The sequence below is a fragment of the Telopea speciosissima genome, chromosome 6 (assembly GCF_018873765.1).
Source record: "Telopea speciosissima isolate NSW1024214 ecotype Mountain lineage chromosome 6, Tspe_v1, whole genome shotgun sequence".
Lineage (NCBI taxonomy): Eukaryota > Viridiplantae > Streptophyta > Magnoliopsida > Proteales > Proteaceae > Telopea > Telopea speciosissima.
Genome location: NC_057921.1, coordinates 7,739,116 through 7,758,602, shown reverse-complemented (window position 1 = coordinate 7,758,602; position 19,487 = coordinate 7,739,116). Strand labels below are relative to the sequence as shown.

General features: G+C 39.5%; 1 protein-coding gene across 1 annotated transcript in view; it reads left to right on the top strand.

Annotated features, from left to right (window-relative positions):
• The window catches only part of LOC122663717 (ERAD-associated E3 ubiquitin-protein ligase HRD1A-like), a 29,141-nt gene extending 11,677 nt beyond the window's left edge, over nt 1-17,464 (top strand). The window contains exons 2-4 of the mRNA XM_043859348.1: nt 2,173-2,349; nt 16,944-17,093; nt 17,185-17,464. Coding sequence (XP_043715283.1) covers nt 2,173-2,349; nt 16,944-17,093; nt 17,185-17,449 — 592 coding nt within the window. The 3' untranslated portion in view covers nt 17,450-17,464. The remainder of the gene's footprint in view (nt 1-2,172; nt 2,350-16,943; nt 17,094-17,184) is intronic.
• The last annotated feature ends 2,023 nt before the right edge of the window (nt 17,465-19,487 follow it).

Genomic DNA, 19,487 nt, shown 5'->3' with positions numbered 1-19,487 from the left:
ATATTACGCATCGGGTTGTAATTGGAATTGGAGTACATTTTCTCTCATCCAATCCAAGAGGAGAAATAGATTGGGTTTCGAATGTCTATCTGACTTGGTGTATGTGCATTACAATTTGAGGTTGAAGATGCAACACATACACATGGGATAAGAGGGTATCAGGGAAAATATTGATCTCGCTGTCATTTTCCAGGTGGAGTCAGATGATGATCCTATTGTGGATTGGGTGAGGGATAGAGGTGAGCTAGTGTTAGATCAGCCTAGAGGTAGGCCTGACCCCATGATAGTCGAACATATAGAAGCTGATGTGGATGAGTTCATGGCTGAAGAGGGTAAGGTACATGCACGAGACGCGTCACCCATACTGTTCCAGCCTACTGGTGGCAATGCTGATGAGGAAGAAGAAGATTGGTCCGTGTCCTCCGGTAGTGGTGGTGGGACTTGGACTCAGACTCAGACTCGTAGAGATGATGATGGTATTGATGGTGGGATGGTGATGGTGGAGATGGTGATGATGGAGGCGATGATGGTGGTCAAGCATATGAGGGAATTCAAGTCCCGTATGTGGTAGAAGAGCAACTAGAGGCACTCTGATTTACTGGAGAAACACAGTTTGATCGTGCCACACAAGATACAGACCACGGTGCACGTGCCTCCACACCGGCCACACCGGCCACCTCAACCTACTCGAGATAGCGTCGTGGCCAGTCCCGTACTCGTGGTACTAGTAGGCAAGCTGATCTTATGGACATTGATACCTTATCTGGCTCTGTTGGTGGATTAAGTATTGGCGATAGGGACAGCAGATTGAGTGGGCATTTCCGTGCCCCATCTTTTCATATAGAGAGCAGTCCATCTCCAGCACAATTAGAGTATAGTTCATCTCATTCACATCCATATGGCGAAGGGCAGTTGACTTGGGGGTGGGGGAGCATATATCTTCTCCATCCATTCTCAGTTTTGAGTATGACTCCCACTCATAGGGATGTAGTGGATCGTCTTTTGTGGATGAGATCTTTTCCTACCCAACCCACCAGCCGTACATGCTCCGAAAGGCGTCATATCATAGTGGATTAGTGGGTAGTACTTCTTCACAGTTTGGTGACCCATATCCTAGGATAGGTTACTTTTAACATGTTGATGATGTAATTTACATGGCCACTGTGGATGACTACAATCGTTTCTTCTCCCAGACTATGACGTGGCATTCATTTGTCCTACAGTCGGAGAACAATACATGTTGACTCTATCGGACTATGAGTGGGGTTGATCCTGAACGGCGGAGTAATTATTATTAGAAAATTTGTAAACATTTTAGTCACTTGATGACTACTTGACTTGTATTGGACTATTGGGGATATTGTCATATTGATATCATCTTCTTAAGTTGTTAACTTGTTATTGACTTAATGTACTTAAGTTATGACTTATGAGTCATTCACTTTATGTTTCCAACTTCCAAGTTAATTTACTTGTTTAAGTTGCTTATTAATGATTAATTTATTATGTCCTCTAGTACTTAAAGTCTAAAACAATGTATATGTGTAATTAACTAAGTTATACATTAGAATTCGACCGTACATTGCCAATCAATGGTGCAAATCCAAAACTCCACTTTCGGTGACTATTTTTGCAAATTGAACATTTAAATGTGTTTATATAGCCTAAAATAGGGTTTCCATGAAGTTTCAGGTCTTAACTTGGCCTAAAACCCACTGAAATGACCTACAAAACACAACAGAAAAAATGCAAAATTTTGATTGAAATATCCGAAATTTTTGGATATATCGGATATTTCTGTCAGCCCGAAACACCGAAATGAAACGAGTTTTCGAACTATGAATGATACAGAAGCACAACTACCACATAAAAGGAGCTAACTAACTAGACATCTTTAGCAATTGGGTGGGTAATGACATAATTATATAAGTTTCACAAGAAATGGTGATGTACCATTAGGATCATATGGTCAAAATTTTGATGTGGAATGAAAAGAAGAGCTTTGTTCTATTACTGTTTGGAGTTATCTAGATATTCTAACCATATTTGATTGAGCCTTTTATTTTATCACTAGAGCAAACAGTCCAGCTTCAAGCTTGGATATTGGTTTTGAGATGTTTATTTCAACTTGATGTTCTTACATGTAATGTGTCACTAAAAATTGTATTTCAGGTACATGATACTAGCAACAACAACGGTGTCTACATTTGTGAAATATGTTTTCTATGTCAGTGACATGTTGATGGAAGGACAATGGGAGAGAAAGGCTGTCTATACGTTCTACTTGGAACTTATTCGTGACTTGCTTCACTTGTCTATGTATCTGTGCTTCTTCCTTGTGATTTTCATGTAAGTAACTAGAGAAAGGTTGTCTATATGTTCTACTTGGAACTTATTCGTGACTTGTTTTCCTTGTCTATGTATCTGTGCTTCTTCCTTGGGATTTTCATATAAGTAACTTATTTACCTCTGATATCCCATTAACAATTGTCATGTATGCATGTACACATTCATGATTTGGTTGTGCTAGATTTTTTTTTTTTGGAACAAGAGGTATTAGGCCTTTGGCCGACTAAATCCTCCAGGGCTTGTGCACGACCCTGCAACAGCCGGGAGTTACTAGGGCCCCCATGTTCACAAGGGAGTTTCCTCTCAGGCGGGTGGCCCCAAGGGGGGAGGCGAAGTCGAACTCAGGACCTTCAGCTTCCTTAGGCTTCGTCCCTTGCCAACTGCGCTGCTCCTTGGGGTTGGTTATGCTAGATTTGTATAAATTACATTAAATCCTGCACTTCATGAGAGTGATATGGCCGACTGTCTATTTCGAATTATGCTACTGTGGACCATCTTGAGTATTTGGACTTACTCATGAAGCATGATGATAGGCTTTTGGTTGACATAGATGCAAAGTTCCAAACTGCATTGTCTTTGGGCATTAGATTTGTGAAAATTTTAATTAGAACAATCTTTTATGTCACCTTAAAATCCATGCCTCTAATGGGTTTGACCTTTTATAGAGGTTCTGGGGCTGTACATCTTAGTAGATATTCAGTTACGGTAAATAACATTAAAAGCCTATGATTGTATTGGTACTTGGGGTTCAAATAGTATGCTGAAAATTGACATTACATATTTTCAATGCCTTAATAGTTAGTAATATATCTTTCAAATTAACTTTAAAAGATGTAATTGTATAAAAAAAAAACAAATACTCACCAGCCTTATGCGGTGGATGCATAAGTTGATTTTCTCAGTGCTCTTTTATAATTTTGAGAAAGTGTTTGCTACCTCGTGGATTCGCATTGTAAATACCTTCATTCATCAAGTTTATGGCAGCATATAAATGTGGCATGGTTGGTCCCTTGAGAGCAAAATCAACTATATGCAAAACCTTGACCACTGGGTCCAAAAGTTATACCACTTTATGCAACTTTAACTAAAAGTCATTTGATGCATTGGTAGCTTGTGCTTCTCTACCACCTTGGGTATTGGACACATTCCAGTCAAACCAGTCTTCAGAAGCAGACATAGAGCTAAGTCCGGACTTCTTGGTCTCAATACTCTTGAGTGCAATGTAGTTGGTGGCGAATCTAGTTATGCCCAGCCTCACTAAGTCATCCCCACACTTGTCCCTTAAGTGGTTTAATGTAAACCCATGGTTGTAGACAAAGTTGGTCATTTGTCTTGCCTTTTCCACAATGTGTTGTACCAATTTGATCTTTTCCATATCTTTCAACATGAGGTCTATACAATGGGCAGAAGTGTCTAAAACAGCCGATACTTACTATTATTCATCAACTTCTCACCGGCCTTCTTGTAGTTGCTTCCGTTGTTCGTTACAATCTGGACAATGTTTCCTACTCCTACATCACCTACCACGTGCTTCAACAGTTTGCAGATATACTTTGCATCCTTTTTCTCCTTGGATGCATCCACAAACTTGAGAAAGACTGTCTTCCCATTACAATATACCATAAAGTTAATGATGGACTTTCTTGTAGGACCAGTCCAACTATCACACATTATAGTCACCCCAGAGCTCTCCCACATCCCCCTCATTTCATTGATATAGCCTTGAAGCTCTCTCTTCTGTTGGGGCAAATAAATATTCATGATCTCATGTGGGGTGGGCCCCTTATACCTTGGGCCAGCCTCAACAATGGAATGTATCATAGTCTGATAAAAGGGGCCTTGTGCACTGTTTGCTGGGATGGTATTATATAACATCCACTTAGCTACAGATTCCTTCTATCCTTCACCATCCCCTTCAGATTTTTCCATGCTCCCTTATTTTTGGTTGCTTGTTGCCTTTCTTTCTGTAAACACCAGGTGCTTGTTGGAGTGTGGGGTCAACTCGTGGTGGTACTACTGGAGGTGGTGGAGGCGGAGCTGCCCTCATATTTTTTTTTATCTCCTAAAGGGATTAGGTAACCTAGGCTGCCTACTACTTGCTCTAGATGTACCTGCTCTTCTACTACCACTAGCACCCGTTCTAGAGGTACCAACTCCTCCACTACCACCTACTCTCTGTCTTTCTTGCTCCTCGTAATAAGTGCCTCTGCTCAACCTTGTCACCCGTCTCCAATCCCTAGCTTTTTGCTCAGTCTCTATATCATCAGGAACATAGACAGGATCATCACTATCACCATCATCATCATCATAAGCAACATCATTGTAGCCTCCCACTGTACTCCTCACTGCATCCTCAAGGTCTACCCTTGCCTTCTCCCTCTGAGCCTTCCTCTTACTCCCTCCCTTCCCTAGATACCTTAACAGGGACCATATGACATGAGACCACTTCAGAAGAATTCCTAGCCAGATGTTGTTTGAGTCTAATGGCCCCACCTCTTAAAAACTTCTGGTGACAGTAATTGCATTGTGTTTTTCTTTTATCCCATCAATTGGAGTGCCGTGCAACCATGCAATGTCACCCCTAGTGCTCCTGGGTGGTCTCTGCTCCCTCTGGGCCCGGGCCTGGGCTTGGGCCGCCTGGCTCTGTACCCCTTGCCTCGGAACCCTGCCTCTGGCTCTGTCGTTTATCACGTTCCGCCATAACTAGACTTGTTTACTGTTGCATGAATAAAAGACAATTCATTCATTACTGAAGCACATCAGTTCTTTTAGTTTGAGAGCACTAAAACGAGTTTATAGCTATTTAGTATTTTCCCCCTAACCCTCATATTTTCCTCATATTTAAAAACAATTTTAAAAAATATTTTTCAAATAAATATTGGCCTAGCACAACAAAACTATGATATGCAATGGGCAGCAATAAAAAAACATGTAGAATTTACTTTCATATTTTTCATTAATTTAAAATAAAAACCCATATTTTCCCCTATTTTTTCCTTTTTTTTTTGAATTTTTAAATAATTTTCATAATTTTCAAAAATTAAAGTAATTAATTATTGGCAGAAAAATATTTTTCACACTGTGAGGCCGTAGATCGGCCAATGGTGTCTAACATATATTTAATTGATCACCATACAATGTACATAACCCCTATTATTTTTAGATTTTTGTTGTTGGAAAATCAAAATTTTGAAGCAGAAAAATAAAAAAATAATATATATACAGAAAACACCATGAGGTTGTAGATCGGCCTCCGGTTTCTGACATATATCAATTTCATTACAAACAAACAAGTATTGATCATGCTTCTTTCAAAAAAGCATTTTTGGAGAAAATTGTTTTACCTAAATAGTGGAAAAGCTTCACAAATGTGCTAAGAAGGTTGAATGTTGTGTTCTCCAAGTGCTTCTGGCGTAGATGCGGCAAAGATTCGAAGACCGGTACAAGAATCAGCAAAGAGAAGTGAAAGGATGATGAACAAAGGAGCAAAAAACACATAATAGCAGAGCTTGTGAAGTCTCGGTCGAAATTTTGATCGAGCCTCGTGAGTTTCTGTCTTTTGTATAAAGTAGATTTGAAAGGAATCTCGATATCTCACGAGATGTAACTTTGGTCTCGAGATAACGCGAGATGATCGAAATATCGACCGAGTTTTTGTATTTTTTCATTTCAAACCATTGTTTCGTTTCGGACTAGTCGAGATACTCGAAATTCTCGAGATCTTGACTGAGTTTTAATGAATTTTAGTACTATGTGAGAGGCCCATCCCCCTACCCCCTTCTTCTATCATCTCTTCTTCCCTACCCCTGTTTGATCTCCATTGCTGCTCCTGCAAACTACCCTGCTTGATTCCCTGATTCCCTGTTGGTGCCTATTGCTATTTATGACTGTTGCTGCTTCTGGAAACCTCAACTGAAGACTACTAAGATTCCCTTATACCTTCTGAGTGTTGCTACTACCTGTGACTGCAACAACTACTGAGAACACAATCTGAAGATCTGAATCCATCTTTCTATTGACCCCCAAGACTATTGCTGCTACTGCTGTTGTATGGACACTTCTCTGCCCAGAAGGTCAATTGAGTGCTGCTGCTGTTGTCCCAAATTGTTGCTGCTGTTGCACACCATTAATAGATCCTTATCGTGTTGATCCTGGCTGCAATCTATCTCTCATTGGTTCGAGGTTGACTCTTGCATTAGTTATCACCAGTTGTTGGAAGCTCATCAACTTTAATCTCGACTTCAGGTTTCTGTGCTTTGATTGTTGCTCTCTTCTCTTCCTGTGGCGGTATAAAGTTGAATTCGATTCAGTTGTTTATCTAGCTGCTTCAACTCCTAAGGAGTTGATTAAGTATATTTTGGGTATAGGCCATCTCAGAGGGACGCAGGGCTGATACCAAATGATGAAGTTCGGTAGGCTGAAAGAAAAAAAAAACACTAGAAACCTAGTAGAAACCAGAATTGCAGTGAACCAGAAAACAATGAATATGGCAGAAACTGAACGTGATCAAAACTTTTAAACCACAAATTTGATGGGCTGAAACTAACATATGTTAGAGGTACTAATAGGGTTAGTATGTGCTAAAAATATCAAAGCAAGGAGATGGTTAGATTAGGAGAAACACACGTGGACAGAAAATAGAGAGTAAAATAAAGCAGAAAATAGTAACGAAAACTAACATAACTCTCAATCCATCAGTGCGATGGTGCTCAAGTTTGGTTCGAATGGAGTAGAAGGGGAAGAGAATCACATATTCAAAATCCAGCGTAATCTAATGGTTAAATTCTCTGAAATCACAGGCTAAATTTTCAGGCTTACAAAAGGAAAACAAATCCTATTGCAAGACCTGTAACAGTATCTTAGCAATGGAGGATGATGGAAACTATAAGAACAACAATAAAGGATTAGATAAAACACAAAAGTTAGAAATCTTTCAAGAGAAGGCCACGGTAGAGAAAGAATTCATGCTGGAAATTATGCAGAACAGTAAAGGAAGAGGAAGAAAAGAAAAGGAAAAAAGAAGGAAATATGACCATAGGCTTCACCAGCTATCGTTTGTGGGAAAGGCTTCACCAACAGTCCCAAACCAAGTATTCACCACCTTGCGTTGCCACTTGTAGCACACCACAAGGGTTGTGTCCGATTCACTACAGTGGACACACTCACAGAGAGCTATTTTTCCAAAACATTAAATCTGTGGGTTAGTGTGCCCTTTGCTCTCTATTTATAATAACCAATGAACTGATTACAAGAATAGAAACTCTCCTTGCTACTTGGATGCTAACCAAACACTAAAAAGGAAATCTTCTAGAAAGGATCCAATAATGCAGACCCGGGTTCGAATAACCCTTTATTGGGTTGCTTGTGGACCCACTCAAGCAAAGGAGCACTTAAATTCAAAGTTGATGGCAAAATAATAAATAACTTGAGGGTTTTATAAGAGCAATGGCAAAATGGTAAATAACTGAAAGCTATATTTGGAGTGGCAGTATTGTAATTAATCTGAAGTTGTAAAGGAGAGATGGCAGATTTGTAATTAATAGAAACACAAAAGACTAGAACAAATAAAGGAAACGTAACTTATGAGTGAAAGGGGTAGTTTTGGAATGGAGAAACAAAATATGGATATGAGTCATACTAGAAGAAGAAAACGGTAAAATGGGAAAAAGTGAAATAAAGTGGTTTATTTGCCAAAGGAAATAGAGATCGTCTTCAACCTGTGAGCACAACAGAACCAGCGGCAAAGGAAGTTCTGTGCAATTGATTCAGGCCTGCAACTCAAGCTCCGATTGCACACAAAAGCTACGAAAGGGTTTGTAATCCTTAGCGATATTGTATCCAGATCATAGAGACATCATCAAGTAAGCACCAACACAAAGACCAACTCCAGAACTGGATATGGTGGTAAAAGGGAAACCAGATCTGCAACTGGTTTACTTGCTCGCAACAGAGAAGGGTTTGGGGGGAGAAATTCCAGGGTTCTGATCGCCTCTGAAAGCTCTTCTGTCAATCAAGGTATTGAACCAGACACAGCTTTGCCGAAGGAGTTTCCTCAAGCTCTCTGTTATACACTATTCTGCTAGAACAAAACCTGAGATTGGGAAAATGATAGGAAGAATGAAAGAAGAAAAAGAAGAGAGAGAAAGAGAGATTGCACAAAGGAGGGAGGGGGGGGGGGGGAATGGTGACACCCATGATTTGTACCAATCTGGTAACAAAACTAAACTCTTTTCTTTTTCCTTTCAAATCTCTCTCCATCGTTGGGTTACATCTCTATTTATAAAACCCAGAAAATAAACTCCTAATTGCTTACTAAAAACTAAAAATTAAATTCCTAAATCAACTCTACTATTAATTAGCCTATTAAAACTAAATTATGGAAAGGACTACTACTAAGTAGTCCATTTAAAATAAAAGATTACAAGATAAAATCCCAACTAATAAAAAACCCAAAGAAATTAAATATCCTACTGGACCTAAAAAACCCATGGACCCGGTTTATCTTTACATGGATACCCAAATGGGTTTGGGTCGGTCCAAGATAGTGCACTTGCATCAGTTAGCTATTACGAGAAAAATAAAAAGCAAATAAAATAGAATTTAGGATTTAATCCTTCTAAAGGATCCATTGATTACATGCAAAATAGAAAGTAACAAGATTAAAAACTTCTACTTAATATCTATCTTAACAACTAAGTAACTCATTACATGGAATCATAGTTGTCAACACGCTAGGCGCTCCAAAGAGTTTTGAGGTCCTTCCTAAGCGCTTAGGCTGTCACACCCCGGCCCGGTTAATAAGGGCATGGTGTGATTGGATGCCAACTGACACCCAACCAACCTCCAGGATCACAAGCACAATACTCCCATTCACAATTTATCATAACACAGTAATCAAATAGCAACGGAAGAGAATAAATAATAATTATAACAACAATAAATAAGAAGATCCGAGTGATAAACTTGATATTTATATAGATTGAAACTTGTATTACAACTATGCAGTTCTTATAAAAGTAACACAAGTCAAAAGTATAACCAGCTATTATTAGCTTTACTATACAAAAACAATAGCTAAACACAAAAGGACATAGCCTGCTCCATCAGGCCAGATCACAGGAACACACACGCATCGCATACATAGGACACATCATGCACTTCAAACTCCTGTACCACATGGCCCTCATCGGTGTGGAAGCCCGAAGCAGCATCAAATCCAACTCCTGGTTTCTCAGAATCAGCCATACCATCTGAAAAAGAGGGATATCCATAGGGGTGAGCTCCATTGAGCCCAGTAAGGGAAAACATACAAGCAGATGTAAATAGTCTATGATGCATGTCCTAAACTAAGCATGCAACTAACAATAGATTTAGGTCTCATGAGGTTTAAGTGCTACTGTAGTAGGTATTATATTCTCAGTCCCGGAAACGTAAACCAAACATCCGTCACCCGAGAATACCACTTTACCATGGTGAAGATCCGCCAGTTCCGGAATGTACACATCGGATCCCAGCGGACTCTCAATGGTAACCCTACTGTTTGTTCTCATTTTGATAGTACTCTTCAGACCTGGGACAGTGAATGGTATTCCGGAATTACCCTTCAGACCTACCATGGGTTAACCAATACCTCACCCTTGTTTGCAATGGTTGTAGCACTGGGTTTATGACAGCTTAACCATATGCATTTCTAACATGGATGATATATGAGACAGTAAATAGTATAGTAAGCAGTTCTAGCATCATTCGTCAAATACATCAATATAGATCACAGTAAAGATATGCAAATGCAATATGAAATGATAACCTATGATCATGCATTCATCTAATGCAAAAGAAAACTACAAAACTACATGACTAATATTTCTATATTGATGCATGTTAATGGTAGCCAGCATAAATAGCAAATTAAGTAAGGAAATACTCTCAAAATAAGTCAAAAATCCCTTACTTGGAGTTGGATGACTGTACAAGTCCGTAGATGATATAACTCCCAAATAAACCTCACCCAACAGGAAATTACAGTCGTAACAGGTAGTAAACAACATGAATTAGATACTACATAAATCTAGGAATAAGCCTAAACCATCTAGAATCCAAGCTGAGTTAGTAGGAGGCAACCGGATTCAGACCAGCCCTGAATCCGGTTGGCCGTAGGGGTCACAGGCCTGGATCCGGTGGGTGATATAGTGTTTGATTTTTGAGGTCTAACTCATGGATCTTGCCAGGCGTGGAACCCAATTTCGCCAAATTAACTTAGGGGAACCTAAGGGTACTGCCATAGGGTCATTTTGATCCAATTGCATGTATGATCAAGTCAAGGGTTCCAATCATAGAAAATAACAAAAGGATTCTTAGAACCCTATGAACATGGCAAACCATCTGAGAAAGAGGGCAAATAGGCACAAGAGGTTGGAGGTGATCCCCAATTGAGTTAGGTTTTAGGGCCTTTATAGGTCAATCTAACTAATTTCAAGAGATTTAGGTTGATTGAGTCATAAGCTTAGTTGGAAATCAAGGAAGAAAGGAGGAATTGGGAATTTCAGAATTGGATGGACCACCTACCTTGAGTTTGATGTGGAGAAGGTGGTAGCACACCACCAATGGTCCTCTCCCAAGTTCCCCAACTTCAATTGCTAAGTGAGGTACGCTATAACTCACCACATATCTCATTCCCTCACTCTTCCCCCTGCTAAGTGAGGTACTCCCAAGTATTATTCACACAAGTAAGTGCACACCACTCAAACCACTCAATGATGATGATACATGCAATAACTCAATATTCATATATCTCATTTTTCGAATGTCACATCATTTAATACCACGACAATACATTCATAATTTACCCGTCACGTTGCAAAAAATGCTCACATTCAACTATACATAATTATACTTTAATCATAACCATTCAATCAATCACATGCATTCCTTCACCACATGGAGAGAAAGCTCCAAAGTAAATCCCACTCACAGTCATGTAGTAGAATATTGATTGGTCACGCTTGAACACTCGGGCTTGTCCAGCTACTCTTCACCTGTAGTCAAAATATATCAAACATGTGTTATAATACTCCAAGGAACCCTTGATTCCAATCCCATTTGCTTCAACTCGCTAAAGCAAGCAAAACAAGCTAACATGGCCTATCCGGACTTGCCGGTTATCTACTAGACTCCATGCTGGACTCACCAGATGTCGATCCAGTTGTCTCTGTTTTAAATATGAAAACAGACATTAATTCCAGAATTAACCGGATCCCTTGCTGGGTCGTCGAGTGAGCCAGCTGGCTTGCCGGTTGTGCTACAGTGCCTACTCGATAGAGTGGTGAGCTGAAGAAAAGTGGGGAATTTGGGAGTTTTTCACTTCCAATCCTCAAGCACTTGATTTTCACCCATTCTATCAACAAAATCCACTCTAATAAAAAAGGATGTACCCAGTGCACAAGGCTCCCGTCAATATGGGGTCTACGGAGGGTCATAATGTACGCAACCTTACTCCTGTTTTGCAGAGAGGCTGTTTCCAGAGACTCGAACGCGTGACCCCTTGGCCACAATGGAGCAATGTAACCGTTGCACCAAGGTCTGCTCTAATACATGATTAAAAACGTAAAATCATGCAAAGAAACTATCATCCAAACTTTAGATCAAGAAAGTCCACTTTGTAAAACTCAAACCACTCTCATTTTTTTGAGGAAACCTCACACTCCTTTCAAATCTTTCGAATGTAAGATCACAAACATTATCATCTAAACTACTCTAAACCTCCATTCATAACATCATTTAACTCTTAAATTGAAAGCCAAATGGATTTTAAGGTAGTTTTACCTCAAACTCTTCTTCAAACACAAGATGATTGAAGATGTGCTCTTTTCACTCCCCAAGTCAACCAAACCTCCTTCCCTTGACAAATCTAACTCAACGCCTTGATCTTTCAAGGATTTTCTAGCTTGGATGAGCTATCCTATTACTCCTCCTCTTCTCTTCTTCTCTCTTTTCTTTTCTATTCGCAATGTTGAGATATTCTCAACTAAATGACAACATTCTCCTTTTATACATGGGACCTCCCTAGCCCCACTAAGTCTCTCATTGGTTCTCTAGTTGGCACACTTGGTTCAGCCCTTGGTTTCACCCCTAGGCTAACATGAGTCTTATCCAACTTAGAGCACATGTCTCTTTAATTAAAATATCACTATTCATATATGATGCACATGCTTATACAAGTCTATGTATTAATCCTACCATATTACCAGTGTATAACCTTATAAATAAATCCATTAATAGTAGGGTCTATGCCATAAATAGTAGAATAATATCTTGTACATTATAACACTTATTTATAATATGGAGTACACACCAAAATTTATGGGAATGCCATTATTAATGTAATATCGTAAATATACATAGTTTTGCAAGGGGAATAGTATACACATATTGTTAGAATAATGTACTCTAGAATACCGTGGGGGTATTCTGGTCTTTTTGGGGTATTATTTATGTTATTTAGTGTATTAAGCTTATATCGGCTATGTGGGTTTAGTCCCACATCGCCTAGCTTAATCTTATTTGTAACTTCCCTCTATTATAAATAGAGGGGCCTTTCTCTCATTAATACAAGTCATTCTAAGCCATTCTTTTATTTTATTTCTTCTCTCAAGCCCACGATTCTACCAACATGGTATCAGAGCTGGTCTGATCTAGGTTAGAGAGAAGGAAAAACCCTATTTTACCCCTTCTTTTCCTCCAATCGATCTCTCCTTCTCCTTTTCCCGGCTTTTCCTCTTTTTTTCTGTTTTTTCTTTTTCTTAAACCTTGTTTAGGGGCAGCACTAATGAGGTAACTACAGAATATCGATGATTTAGTTGCTGCCCCCCTTTCTTTTCTATCGATTTTTATTAAAAAACCCTGCTGGAGTCCTTCTCTGCGATATTGGAGCTGTCCAGAATTTTTTGGAGAACTGATCTTCCACCATTGGAGCTCCCTATGCACCCTTCTCCAGCCCCTTTCTACCCTATTCTATTACCCTAACTTCCCTTTTTCTTTCTCTCCATCTTTTATTGAGTATTCCAGCCCCAACCCTAATCGATCTCACCTTGTCAGGGTTTTTTACGACTTTTATTGATTTTAGGGTTTCCCTTTTCTGATGCAGCTGAATTTTTGGGGGTGATTCCCTACTACTACAAGCCATACTCGACGTAAGTTTGGACCCTTTCTGATGGCTGGATTTGTTTCTAAAGCAAAAATTCCTTAACCTGCTAATTTGATTACCTGCCAAAAACCCTAACTTTCAGGTTTCAGTTTTTGCTAATTTTTGGAGGGCTGATTACTCCCACTTCAAGGACCAATCGACCTCAATATTGCACCTATCCAAGTTTTTTGAAGACCCCTACCCCAATCGATCTCTTCTTTTCAGGGTTTTCCAAAACCTTGATAAAAATCGATTTGGGCTAGGGATGTTTGCTGCTGTTCTAGTGCTTTGGAGGTGATTCTACCATTAAATGAGCACTCTCCTACATCAATACATGGCTTGAAGGAGGTCTATTTTTCCTGCAATGGTTGCTACCCTTTGTTTCTGCGATTTTTTGAAAACTCTCCCCTTTGAAGATCAAGTCTCAATCTTACTGGAGATTGATTGTTCACCTTGGAGGTTCCAGTCTAGCAGCCTTGATGAGCATCTATTGCAAGTCTACATCAACAATTACAGCCCCCTTTCCCTATGTCGATCCCAATTTCAGGGTTTCCCAAAACCCTGACTAAAATCAATTTTAGGGTTAGGGTTGTCCTATCAAGTTAATTTTTTGAGGAGAGTCTTATACATATCAGAGGAGTATTCAACATGAATTTCAGCATCATTCATCAGTTCTTTTCTGAAAAAATTCAGGTTCACACTTATGGCTCGATTTCTTCAATTATCAATCTATTTTTTTATTGGTTCCTATGTGGCTGGCTGCTTCAACTACCTATGGATATGTCTGGTTCTTTATCTTCTATTTGCTGGTTATTTTGAGCTTCACTACCTACATGGCTGGTGTTATTGATTGGCTTCTGTACGCATGACTGGCTGATGTGTTATTGTTACTTTTATGTGGAATACTGCTGCCCTATGATTGTGTCTGTGTTTCCTATTATTGGAGATTGAATTACTTTCGTTATGGAAGACTCGAATCTGCTACCCTGGAGATTAGCTAATTTGGGAGTACTACAATGTGTTCCACGATTATTGGTTGCACCTACGAACCTATTCAGTTATGTGAAGCCTTGCGGGTTCATATCTAGCTTACTTTGGAGCTTGGTCCTAGCATTGTTCACTAATTCAGATCTGATCCACCTGTTTGTTGAAGCTTCTTCACTGTATTACTGTCCGGATATCTTCGTCAGTCCTATTTCGCATGTGGGAGTTTATACATTGGAGTTTTGCACACTTGTTCTACCTTGTTTGAAGATTGCTCAAGCCTTGAAGCATGGTGTTTTTCTTCCTTCACATCAGATCTGTATACTTCTCAGATTTGAATATTGGAGTTAGGAGTTTCTCCCCTGCAGGGGTTTCCATCAAAAGTGTTTGTTTGATCGATGGAAGATGGTTGGAACTATATATGTTGTATAATTTACTCCTACATCATTATCCCACTGCTGTTTTTCCTTCACCACCTCCCAAAACATATCTTTGGCATTCCCTATAACCACCTTGGAAGTTACTGGTATTCTCTACCTTACCATTACTTCTTTTTCCATTACCCTTGGCAGCCATTGTAGAATTCTAGAATGTTATGTTTTGCCCTATCTCTCTTATGTCCACGTGCACTACATGTGAGGGGGGGAATATATACAGGTATACCTACAGTATACCTGTAGCCATTGCAGAGAGCAGAACATGCAGGGACACTTGGTGCAAAACATAGAAGGTCAGAAATTTAATCATTGCCAATGGGTATCTACTTAGTTATTGGATTAAAATTTGTCATAAGGGGGAGGTTGCCTGGCCTTAAAGTTTGAAGATATTCTGTATGAGGTTCTAGAGTTTGGTTGTTTGTTTGTTTCCGCTGCTTGATCTTTATTGCTGCTTGACTCATATGCCAGCTACCCTAATTACTTATCTTCAGGATTATAATTCAGAGATTCATCACTGGACAGCAATAGAAGATTGGTGAAAGTTGCCTTTTTGGAAAACATTCCAGTCCTGTTTTGCTGATCAAGTCTGTCCAAGTTTGAAGGTCTTTTTTTCAAGTTCTTGAAGATCTATTTGGGAGCTGCATTCATTTTGGAGCTGGATTCTGTTACAATTTATTTTTCCCATTTTATTCAAGTTGGGTATTAGTACCTTGTATGCGCCAACTTGAGGGGGAGTGTTAGCATTGTTATGGAGAGAGTTTTTTTTCTTTAAGAGTTTTTTTCTTTAGTTCAAGCTGGATCTTCTTCCTTTAGTATTTGTATAATCCAGCTTGAGGGGGAGTGTTAGAATAATGTACTCCAGAATACCGTGGGGGTATTCTGGTCTTTTTGGGGTATTATTTATGTTATTTAGTGTATTAAGCTTATATCGGCTATGTGGGTTTAGTCCCACATCACCTAGCTTAATCTTATTTGTAACTTCCCTCTATTATAAATATAGCGGCCTTTCTCTCATTAATACAAGTCATTCTAAGCCATTCTTTTATTTTATTTCTTCTCTCAAGCCCACGATTCTACCAACACATATTATTAAGCAGTAAACGTCATTCAAACATCCATTTAAACATTAAAATAAACTCCAACTCCAAATATGAACATATAAAATATACCTTGACGATTGAGTCTCCTCAAATCTCGTAAGGCCATCACAAAAGAATGATCTCTAAATTTTTCTGTTTCCTACAAAAACATCAAAATTCTATAATCAAAATTTAGGAATATTACACATATAACCAACTGGGGACTTAAATTTTGGCTAACTTATTGAACCACATATTCAACTTGACCCCAAAAACTGAACCAAACCCAAATCCGTAAAATTCTTCTTCCAAGGGTTGTGATCTACACCACTATAAGACATATTGAATTTAATGTGATAGCCTTCTAAGACTTCACTTGGTGGTCTAGAAATTTAACCTAAAGCAAACTAAGCAAACTTAAACTGACAAAACCTGAGTAGGTTTAGGTTTTATTAATTTAGATTATTTTTTGGAGGAGGGGGTTGCTTGGTTAAATGCCTTGGGTTGGTCCGCTACTCTGGTTAGAAGTTCAATAATTAATTTTTACACTTGGCCCAGTCTACACCAACAGGACCTCAATCGCATCCAATGTTTCTGTGCCATATGGAAAATGGAGCAGATGGAGTGTGCGGTGATCCAGTAGGAGGGAGGGGGATGGTGAAGGCTTTTCTGCTGCCATGACGTAATAGCATTTCCTTGTCTATCTTGAAAAGTATAATTGCTTGTAGCTGGTCTTGCGTTCTTTATTATCATCTCATTTCTCCTCAGCATCTTATGGTGATCCTAATTTCTTCTGAGAAAGAACTATGCATGGTCATGTGGTTTTCCTGGATTTGTCTTTACTTGTTACACGACATGCTTATCAGTCTGCTTGTGTGACCTTTTTGTTTGACTGTGGGGATGGTTTCTTAGGAACTATGGTGTGCCATTGCACTTAATTCGAGAACTCTATGAGACCTTCCGCAACTTCAAGGTTCGAGTTTCTGATTATATTCGATATCGTAAAATCACTTCAAATATGAATGACCGTTTCCCAGATGCGACACCTGAAGAGCTGAATGCGTGAGTCATATATTTGACTTGCTGTTTATGCGTATATTTTCATTATGTTATTTCTTGAATCAGACTGAAAATATGTATGTTCGATTTGCAGAGGTGATGTGACATGCATTATTTGTCGTGAGGAGATGGTGACAGCAAAAAAGCTCCTTTGTGGACACTTTTTTCATGTGCATTGCCTCCGGTCATGGTTAGAGCGGCAACATACTTGCCCTACATGCAGAGCACTTGTTGTTCCTCCTGAAAATGGGACAACTGCATCTGGGGGGCAACATGGAGTCAGGTCTGAAGTTCATCAGCAAGGTAAAACTTTTGGCTCTTGGCTGTTTTCATTTATTTTTCATGTTTATAACTTGTAAGCGCATTGGTTTGTTCCCTTTGGTGGTGTCTTGTTAATTGTATTGATGTGTTCAAAATCATTGTTTAAGGAAGAAAAAGTTTTGAACAGTAATGTGGTGGGCATGCCAAAATTTCGTAACTTTTGGTTGCTGAACTGTCATTCCCTTCATGTGTGTTTTCATTTCTTTTGTTGTATCCTCTATAGGAATTGGATTCAGGAGCAAACATTATACAGCATTTAGACATGTTGAGATGCTTTTCTGCCTCACATTCTGTTAACAGATTCAGAATTAGAATAAGGCTTGGATAGTCTAAGGTAGGCCCCAACAAATGTATTTATAATAAGGAGTCAAAAATACAAGGACATATTTGCCCCCTATCATAGCTGACATGGCTGTACACATAATATAAAGAAGAAAATGTCCAGAATACCCCCACGGTATTCTGGCCCATACTATAATTCAACACTCCCCCTCAAGTTGGTACATATATGTCATGCATTCCCAACTTGACTAAAATAGGATGAAACACTTGGCCACTCAATCCCTTAGTGAATACATCGGTCAACTAATTAGCAGACTTCACAAAGGGAACCCAGATGAGTCCGGCTTCAAGCTTCTCCTCGATGAAATGTCGATCAACTTCCACATGCTTAGTACGATCATGCTGGACAGGGTTATGAGCAATGCTAATGGCAGCTTTATTATCACAATGTAGCATCATTGGAAGATGGACAGCAGCACCAATATCCTGCAACAATCCTCTAAGCCACAAAAGTTCACAAATTCCTTGTGCCATCGCACGGAACTCTGCTTCAGCAGTGGACCTTGCTACAACATTCTGCTTCTTGCTATGCCATGCGACAAGGTTTCCACCCATAAAAGAACAATAGCCAGAAATGGACTTCCTGTCAGTAGAGCCAGCCCAATCGGCTTCAGTATAAGCTTCAACCCTTAGATGACCATTGGGAGATAAAAGTATTCCTCTTCCTGGAGCAGACTTCAAATATCACAAGATGCGAAGGATTGCCTCCATATGAGAGGAATAAGGACCATGCATAAACTGGCTTACTAAACTTACAACAATGGCTATGTCTGGTCGTGTATAAGAGAGGTAGATCAGTTTGCCCACCAATCACTGATAACGGCCTTTGTCAATAGGTTCACCCTTTTTCTCCTTAAGTCTTGTAGTAGCTTCCATGGGAGTATCTAAAGGATGATACCCTAGCAGCCCAGTTTCAGACAATAGATCTAGGATAGATTTTCTTTGAGAAAGAAAGATGCCCTTTGAAGACCGGGCAACCTCTATCCCTAGAATATATTTTAGAGTTCCCAGATCTTTTATTTCAAACTCACGGCCAAGGAAGAGCTTCAATTTGTTGATCTCATCACCATCATTTCCGGTTACAACAATGTCATCAAGATAGACTATGAGGATAGTGACCTTATCACCAACTTTTTTGATGAACAAGGTATGATCAACATTGCTTTGTTTGTATCCCAGGGAAACCATAGCCTTGTTAAACCTGCCGAACCAAGCTTTAGGTGACTGCTTCAACCCATAGAGAGCATGCTTCAATTTGCATACCTTGCCCTTGGTAGTAATACCCGAAAAACCTGGAGAATGTCCATATATACCTCTTCCTCCAGTTCTCCATAGAGGAAGACATTCTTCACATCCAACTGATGAAGATCCCATCAAGATTCACAGACGTGCCTTGTATCGATCCACAGTTCCATCTGCCTTCTGTTTGACAACAAACACCCATTTACATCCCACTGGTTTTTTCCCTGGAGCAAGAGCCACAAGATCCCAAGCATTATTTTTCCTCGGTACTCTCATTTCTTCCAACGTTGCTGCCTTCCACTTTCCATCTGTAGATGCTTCCTGCCAATTTTTAGGAATAGAAACAGAAGAAAGAGAGGATACAAATAAGAAACAAAACGAGATATGGGATGTTGAGTGCAAGTCCGAGTATCCTTGCGATGTGCAATAGCCAATAGGTAGGTTGGAAGCGGAAGGCTCACTAGGAGAATTAGGATCTAGATCCTGAACCGG